Here is a 9,046-nt window from a genome sequence, read left to right as displayed (position 1 = left end):
TAAAAGTAAGTAATAGCCCTATCTTTTAAGTAGTTTCTAGAAGGAGAGACCAGAAAAAGTTGGAGCGGAATTAAAGGGACAAAACCCTATATAAAATGAGTGAGTAATTTAGGGATGTCTGATCTAGGTTTTCTACTAAGTGGTGGGAGCCTAAGAATCCCCCTTGTTATCCCTGTGTGCCTCAGTCCCCACTTCTCGGTGCCTGAGGCCCAAACAAGGGGTGGGCGGAAAGTGGGTAGTTTGACTTATCCGGTTCATTTCAGGGCATGCATATTGTACAACTATCCAATCTCGTCTTTTCAACCATAATGACCTTCATCACTTGAACAGAAACCATCGTTGGCCATGTGTCATTGTTATGCTCTGCTACTAGCTTCGGCCTTGCAGTGCTGGTTATATGTCAAATAGCAACAGAGCTACCTCACCCTTGGTCCCTCTCCGTAGCATTCCCTCTGCGTGTCGACGAGTACATATGAGACAGCTTGATCATCAGGTGGGCGCACAGAGGAATGACCAATACAGCTCAAGATAGCCTTCTTTACTGGAAAGGCCATGCTGAAGCAACCCATCCTTCTGCTTACCAGACCCTCTTTTCAACCGACTTTCCTGCAATGGAGCCGTTGCGGTAGATGGGCATGAAATGGTCGGTGTCATTCCAGTCCAGCTCGTAATGGAAGTTGAGGTCGCGTACCGGGTCGTTGACCCAGTCCACCAGGGCGCCGAAGTCACGGCACCAGTTCTGCTGGCCGTCGGTGCGGTGGCCGCTCTGCACGACATAGGCAAAGGGCCGCGAGTCCGCAAGACAGGTTGCCGCCTGGGTCAGCGTGTTGAGGCAGTGGGCGACGTGCTCGCCGTGCCATTGAGAGGAGCGGTTGTGTCGCGCCCAGCCGACCGACTCGAGGAGTACATACTTGCATGTAGTATCAGCCTTAGTAGAATCAAGAGGATCGATGAAGTAAGGGCGGCATACCACGCAATGAATTTGATGGAAGGCCTGTATGCCGTAAAGCTCCAGGCCGAACTGGGTTCCTTCAGGGGGCAGCTCCTTGCGAACGCCGTCATAGGCGAGATACGTTGCTTTGTGGCCCTGGGAGTGAAAAAATACATCTGCGCGTTTTTTTGTCTACCGTCAGAGCAAGGTCTTGAATCATCGGGCTGTGACTGAGGTGCGATACTCACCGTTGTGGACTTCTCTTAGACGCGCCGCTGACTCTTGTATGTTCTCCCAGCTGTCAAAGGTCGCGGGCGATACGTAGAACTGGTCTTCCTCGTTCCACTTGGTCCAGCGAAGTGGGTAGCCAACATCTATTCCGTCACCGTCGTCATCAGATGCCTTCTCTTGCTCCATGGTTCATGGGTGAGGGTAGGGCATAGATATCTTACCGCGTGGGACATAGCCAGAAGGATCCGTCCCTAGGGGAAAGGCGCCGCACCCCACGTCGACGTCGTGATGCGTCACGACCCGTGGCGGGAGTCCCAATGCCAGGTACACGTTGAGGCACGCAGATATGAGGAGTAGCAGATTAGTCAAGTGGCCGCATCGACACCGTGAACCGTCGTTTCTCAGTAGATAGTTGAGGCTCCAAACATCTCTCGGCTTCCAGTCGGCGGACTGGACGTTATCGAGCAGCAGGGTGGTGGCGCTGGAGGCTGAGCCCTTGTCGTCCGAGTCACGACAACCATCCACCTCCTGGGGACCATAGATGTGATTTGGCATCACGGATAGGTTATCGGTTTCAGAGCTGGAGGGAGAACAACGATGATTGAGCTACGCGCTTGAGCAGCAAAACGCATATGCGTGCAGAGGGTTTTTTCTCCGTCGCGTACTATTTCTTTCCACCCAACAACGTGCCTCTTACTTTTGACGGAAGCTGACCCCGGTCAAGGACGTCTACTTTGGTCACTGAACCGCGCTCATTGATCTTGACTCTTCCTTGAGTCCACATTCCTGCATGGTAGTTTTTCTGAGGTTAAAGTCTGTGACCAACCAACCACTCGACGGGCACCCCTGCTACGCTCTTCAAAGTTTCCGGAATGGTGTCGCTGGTCATAAAGTATAGGCCCGGGGTGGGCGGGCATAATGCTGCGCACGCTGGGTACAGAGTTTAGGTTCCGGCCGGCCCGCTAGGTTTGTTTCTCATTCGAGTTGACTATGCCAATCTATCTAGGATTTGTGGCGTAAACCAAAAGGGTCGTTTTCACTTCCATGTGATGGTATATGTACCTGTCAAACTGTCGGGGGTAGGATGCTGTAGGTAGGTAGTTGGTGGTGAGATTGCCGTGAAACTAGTGTGGAATCTACCTAAATTTCAAGATGGATTATTTTGATTAGAGCAGTGGAATTGATATAGCCAGTCTTGGTTTCCAATGAGTGGGTCGAAAAATATTGCTTTATATCCATGTTACAGATATACTCATTGTTATTGATACTTTTTTAGATGTGTCACAACAGATGCTACTAAGGGGACGGACACCAAGGCGAAGGACGGCAGCGGAGGAGCGATCGACTGTTCCAGCAGGCGAAACGTGTATTTTAGTTGCAGTCAGTAGTCCACTTGAGCGCCCTCTGCCCTTGACAGGGACGTCCAGGCGTTAAATACTCAAACAAACAAACAATAAGGGGACGGACAGTGATGTGTAGAAGCTTTTGTTATAACTCATATCTGTCTATAGTATCTTTGTACGAGAACGGGATTTGAACAAAAGCTAATGCCCCCAATCGTGGCTCGATTTCTCATCCAAACAGCAAGATAAGACAGGAAACCTGTTGGTCCTACCACTAGCCTCAAACCAATTCTTGAAGCCATTCAGGTAATCAAGACACCAGAAGTACTCGTATTGTATTTCAAGAATGACATCTCTAGACTCAACCAGGAATTATCTGGGACACAGCATTGCAACTATACACGCTCATATCTCGAACCGAACATTGTCCAATTCAGTAGCCTATCTTGTTCCGGTGCTAGACTCTCTCCCTCCCGATTTCACTTTTCTCGATGTCGGATGCGTAAGTGTGCCGTAACCTAAGATCGCCCTCCTCGCTGCTTAAGATGACATGCCGCGTTAGGGCCCGGCCAGCATCACCATCGATATCGCCAGGCGGTACCCCTCGGCTGTCATACTCGCCATCGACGGCAGCTCGAGTGTTATCGCCCACGCCCAAGACTCTGCCCGAGAAGCCAAAGTTGACAACATTCACTTTGCTGTGGGTGATGCCCTGGACCTAACCTCCACGGCCAGTGAGCCCGGCTTCGAGCTCGTCGATGGCGGATGCGATATTGGTGAGGACACAAAAACGACACGAACCGACCTCTCTATCCGCGCTACTAGCATACTACGAGAAACCCCGCTGACATGTATCCCGTATGAACAGCGCATACGCACAACGTCCTGATGCATACGACGGACGCGCCTCGGGCCTTGAGGGAGCTGCGCTCTGCGGTCAAGGTTGGCGGCTTTGTGTGCTGTAAGGAGGCAGACAGAAACTGCCTCACGTTGTGGCCGGAGAGCTTGCCAGTAGGTGATTTCTAAACCGAACTTGCTTGAGAGCCCCATGAGAGCCTCTGGACTCAGTTTGTAATAGATCCGACGGATCTACGACGTGATCAGCCGGATCATGCAGGCCAAGGGGGGCGATCCGTTCGTTGGCAGGAAGCTGAAGACGTACGCGATAGCAGCGGTAAGGCCCTCACTCACGCAGTGCCACACCTTTCCCTTTTTGCCCTCAGATGGTCGGCCATGAGCGAGTAGGCAAGGCTTTTTGCTGAGATACCATTACTGCTTACAGGGCTTTGAGCACGACGACATCCGAGTGGGACAGACGCCCTGGGTCATATCGTCACGGAACGAGCGCGAACAGTGGGGGGGGTTGGTCGCTCGCACCAGCGCCGATACCCATGCCCGAGTCCAGGTCGAGGAGGAGGCCAGGGGAATCGGACAGGACATAAACATGGCAGAGCTACAGGAGGGCTGGAGACGATGGATAGAAGATGACAGGTCCTGTGCTTCCATAAGTGACTTCTATGTGGTTTGTAAGAGACGATAGGCTTCCATATATGTTTAGTATTTAGTTTCGTACGGTCACGAATATACACGCCCATGCAACTTGAAACTCATAGCAACCGGAATCGAAAGATTTTAATTTACTTTTCTCCTATCCTATTAGGCTCTTCTTCGTGTTCGGGATTTCTTTCTCGATGTGTGCTATGACATCCGCGACGGTGTCGCATGCCCCCGATGCGACGGCGTAGAAGATGTCAGCATATGTGTCGGCGAATCTCTGCATGCTCTCCTCCGAAAACAGAACCCTCTTGTAAGTGATATTCACAGTCACCCAGTCTTCATTCCACTCAGGTACGACGATCAATGAGACGAACAGCTGCATCACGGTCAGCGGCATGGTTGGAAACGAAAAGGGCAGAGTGGTAATACGTGCCTCTTGCACAAGGTTGGCAAGAACGCCACGATAGTCTAGCTCGAGTCCCTGTGGTATGTCGAGACGGCGATCGTTGAAGCGCACGTTTGTCACCGGGAGCACGCCAGAGTGGTCTCGGAGCTTGTCGTGGCCGAGGGAGCGAGCGACATCTGCTGGACGGTACAACAAGTGTCTTCTGTGGACCAGGTCATCGCGATGAAGCTTTTGCAACGACACGGTCAACCGTGCAGACGGGACCACCTCAATTCTCGCATAGAGATATGTCATGATCATACCAAAGATGCCCTCGATGTTGGGGATGTCGCGGTCGCGGTCCGAGATGAGGTAGGAGAAGCACACGTCCTTCTGGCCCGTATACCTCCATAGGGTCAGGGCGTACACGAAACGGAGGATTGTCGACGATAGAACACGGCATCTGCGGCAGTAGGCGGCGGCCGGTCCGGTGACGCGCAGGCGACATGATGCCCTGCCCAGGTTCGTCACGCTGGTGAGCTCCTTGCCGTCAGGATCCAGGTACGCTGATGACTGAGAAGGGCGCCGGTCGACGACGCCCAAATGTTGGGGCTGGAGCCAGCACGGCTCGGCGCCGGTGAGATAGTTGATCCAGTACTGGCTGTCAGAATCCACGGCCGTCTGGCCGCGGCGCGTCGCGAGCCCGAGGTCGTGGACGTACAGATCAAAGCCGGGAGCCGGGCGGGTCGGCAACACCCCACGATAGAACCGATCAAAGTCAGCTCTGAAAATTCCGGTGGACACAAAGTCGGCCGAGATGTGCCATAGGACAAGGTTCATGTAGACGCGCTGTGTGGGTGTGACGAAGAGACGGACCGAAAAGTTCGTGGCGGGCTTCGCTCTGTACATCATGTTGGCCGTGTGCACTTCGCTGTACTGCCTCAAATCATGCTCGCTATCCGAGTCAACACGGATGACAGCACAATCAAGGGGCCACCGCCGCATGACAAGCTGCATGACAGTCTTTGGAGGAAGTGGACCGCAAGACCCGGATGCCACACCCAACTCAGCCAGCGGCACAAAACGCGTGCGCAACATGTGGTGGTGGTCCGCCATGGCCTGCCACGCCCTGGCCGCCCTGTAGGGGTCAACGGTTCCCAGACCTGCTCGTCGGGTAATCTCGTAGCAGCTGGTCATGATCCCAGGTCTCTCAGGGGCCAATTCTGCTGAGAAGAGGTGATAGTAGTCCTCCTGCATTGGTGTGCACGGCATGGCATAGGCGATATTGTCCGGGTTTATGTCAGGCGGTAATCTCAGTTCATGGAGGTTTAGGAAGAATGGTTCCTCGTCGTTGTCGATTGAGATGGAATCATAGTCGTCGTGGCTTGGACCTGTGCCGCTAGAGGCTACAGCATTCTTCTTGGCCTTGAGAGAACGTGCGAGCCCAGCGACAGTTGCTTCAGAAAGGATGTCAACTGTCGAAACCCCGATACCAGCCTGTCGACAGCGTCGTGCTGCCTTCATGGCACGATATGAATCGCCTCCCATGGAGATAAAGTCATCCTCCAAGCCAATAGAAGCTATCACCAAGGTCAGCGCGTGAAAGGTGTATACAACGCAGGGAATTTGCCTCACCTGGAGGGATGTCTAGCTCCTGACCCCAAATGTCTGTAATTATTTTTTCCATTTTCGAGAGACCTGATTCTCCAAATGCAAGCCCAATAGAGATGCGTGCATCAGGAATACCAAGAGGAAACCAACTTATAGCATGTATAATACAAAAGTCTCACAAGCTAGAGCACACGGCAGATAGGGATATATAAATAAGTAAAGAAAAGGCTTAAATTATAAGAAGAAGAATCTTATAGGTAGAGGGCCTATATAAAGGGGGTTCTTAAGCTTGTCTATGTAATATAGTATATAGTGTAGCTAATAGTATTTACTATATATATATATAAGCCTCTTATTATAAAAAGTAACTTTAAACTAATATTTTATCTTTTAAAAACAGCTAGTAAGCTAAAAGAATTAAGCTAGACGTGGCCTAAGATTAGCTAAGAGGGCTGTTAAGCTTAACTTTATTAGCTTAAATACATAGATTTTCTATTATACTACTATAAACCTAGAAATTAAAGGCTTTTATTACTATATAGTTAAATATTTAATAATGTCCTTCTGTTTACTAAGAAGATTAGTTTTAGTACTTTTACTTCTAAGAAAGAAATTGTCTTCTTATTTATATCTTTAGATATTTATTTTAAGCTTAAATAGTATTAAGTAGTAAGCTTTAAAACCTTATAGAAAACCTAAAATAATAAAGTAGAATTAGATATAACTATTAGGTATTAAGCTTTAATACCTTATATAAAACCTATAAATAATAAAGTAGAATTAAATATAAGTATAATATATATTATAGTATTAATAATACTATATACACTATATACACTCTATAACTATATAACTACTCTAAATTCTACTATATATTATAAAAGATAAGAATATTACTATATAAAGAATAGTACTTCTAAGAAGAGCACTATTCTCCTAAGGAGTTACTTTAGTAGTAAAACACACTAAGTAAACTATATAAGTAAAGTGTATTAGATTAATAACCTAACTAAATAATAACCTAATAAATAAACCTAGTTAATAACCTAGAATCTAGAAGAAGTCTCTAGAAATCTAAGATAACCTTAGGAAAATAAGTATAAATAATCCTTTTTTCTCTCTCTATCTAGATAGTTAGTCTTAGTTATATAAGTAAGAAATATAATATACTATATTATAACTATATTCCTTATCTCCTATCTCCTATCTTATCTTATCTCTTATCTCTTATCTTTATATTACCTCTTATTACCTCTAAAAGGTTATAAGCCTAGCTCTTTAAATACTAAAAGAAATGTTTAAAAAGACAACTTTAATAAGATTTAAACCTATAACCTCTAGATCTTTAAGATTAAATATTTAACTAATAACTAACTAGACTATATTAAGACCTTCTACTAAAAGTAATATCTATTAAAATAGATTTAAAGATAAACCTTTTACGCCTTAATAGAACTATTAACTATACTACTTAGGTAGTTTAAATCTAGGCCCTCCTTATATCTAAAGAGATTATTATTAATCTTAATAAGCCTTTTTCTAAGGAAAATAAGAATAATAATAATAAAGCTTTAGCTTTTATTTAGTTATACTGTTCTAATAGGCCTTTAAGAGTTATTAAAGACTATACTAGTGCCTTAGAAGCCTAGAAGAAGCTAGCTAATCTATATAAGCCTAAGGGCTTTATAAATAAATTCTTAACCTATAAGGAATTCTTTAATACCTCTTTAGAGGATTTTAATACTATAGAAAAATACCTTACTAAGGTTAAAGAATTAACTAATAACCTAGCTAATAATAAGCTAGAAATACCTAAGAAGGTAATTATTACCTAGGTTTTAAATAGCCTAGATAATAGTTATAAGGGTTTTATAACTAATATAACCTAAAGCCTTTAATAAGATCCTAATTCTTATAATCTAGATATACTATTTTCTAGCCTTCTAGATAAATATAAAAGAAAGAAAGGATCTAATATTATAGCTATAACCTAAGCTTTTAAAAGTAATAGGGTAAATAAAAAACTATAGAAAAAAGAGAAGGGTTTATTTTATAGAAATTATAAGAAAACTAACTATATAGAAAGTAATTATGCTTTCTTATATCTAGAAAAAGCGCCTAAATAGTAAAAGAATAAGGAAAATAAGAAGGGAGATAAAGTAGTTAATATAACTACTAATAAGGATAATAAAGAAATAGATATTAATATAAGCCTTTTCTCTAAAGGAGATACTCCTCCTGCTTATAATCCTAAGGCCTATAATAATATTCCTTTTAAAAATATAAGTATTATACCTAATAATAATAATAATAATAATAATACTAATAAAATAACCCTAGGTAATTTAATTAAGGAAAAACTAGGGGAAATAAAATAAATTATATCTAAGAATTAGAATAAATTATTATTTTACCTTAATACAGCTACTACAATATATACTATAAGTAATATTAAATACTTATTTAATATAACTTCTATTAAAGAAGAAATAAAATAGGGAGAAGTAGAATCTCTTATAGTAAGATATAAAGGAGATTTAAAAATAAATATTAATAATAATATATTTATACTTAAAGATATATATTATGTTCCTAAGTTAGGCTTAAATTTACTAAGTTAAAATAAACTAGATAATATAGGAATAGCCTCTATATTCTATAATAATAAACCTATACTTTATAATATTAAATAAAATAAACTTCTATTTATAGGAGAGAAAGTTAATAACTTATACTATTTTAATTTACTTATACTAAATAATAATAGTAATAATAATACTATAATATATAAAGAAAGAAATAATAAGATAAATAGTATAAGTAATACTAATAAAGATAAAGAAATAGCTATACTGTAGCATAATAGACTAAGACATATAGCCTATTCTTTGCTTCCTTACTTAAATACTTCTACTATTATTAATAATAATAAAAATAAGTTTATAAAACAAGATATACCTTATAAATCCTATTTAAAAGGAAAATTTATAACTAAAATAAATAAAGTATCTAATAATAATAGACCTATAACTAAATATTTAGAAGCTA

At 43.1% G+C, this 9,046-nt stretch overlaps 3 protein-coding genes across 3 annotated transcripts; 1 reads left to right on the top strand and 2 right to left on the bottom strand.

Moving 5' to 3' along the window:
- Positions 1 to 577: 577 nt before the first annotated feature.
- On the bottom strand, positions 578 to 1,348 carry GLRG_11884 (uncharacterized protein; the record flags this gene model as incomplete). Its single annotated transcript, XM_008102567.1, has 2 exons — positions 578 to 1,107; positions 1,180 to 1,348. The coding sequence occupies 2 exons, from the start codon at positions 1,346 to 1,348 to the stop codon at positions 578 to 580; spliced, it is 699 nt and encodes a 232-aa protein (XP_008100758.1).
- A 1,503-nt stretch (positions 1,349 to 2,851) lies between these two features.
- GLRG_11883 (methyltransferase domain-containing protein) lies at positions 2,852 to 4,045 on the top strand (the record flags this gene model as incomplete). The annotated part of the gene is made up of 5 exons (XM_008102566.1): positions 2,852 to 3,007; positions 3,068 to 3,281; positions 3,374 to 3,516; positions 3,584 to 3,679; positions 3,788 to 4,045. The coding sequence occupies 5 exons, from the start codon at positions 2,852 to 2,854 to the stop codon at positions 4,043 to 4,045; spliced, it is 867 nt and encodes a 288-aa protein (XP_008100757.1).
- A 108-nt stretch (positions 4,046 to 4,153) lies between these two features.
- GLRG_11882 (uncharacterized protein) lies at positions 4,154 to 5,967 on the bottom strand (the record flags this gene model as incomplete). Its single annotated transcript, XM_008102565.1, has 1 exon — positions 4,154 to 5,967. A coding segment is annotated over one exon (1,814 nt), but the record flags the coding sequence as incomplete, so codon positions are not given.
- Positions 5,968 to 9,046: the final 3,079 nt, after the last annotated feature.

The sequence above is a fragment of the Colletotrichum graminicola genome, assembly GCF_000149035.1.
Source record: "Colletotrichum graminicola M1.001 genomic scaffold supercont1.167, whole genome shotgun sequence".
NCBI classification, from domain to species: Eukaryota; Fungi; Ascomycota; class Sordariomycetes; order Glomerellales; family Glomerellaceae; genus Colletotrichum; species Colletotrichum graminicola.
The sequence above is the reverse complement of the archived record's forward strand: the minus strand, read 5'-3'. Positions and strand labels throughout refer to the sequence as shown.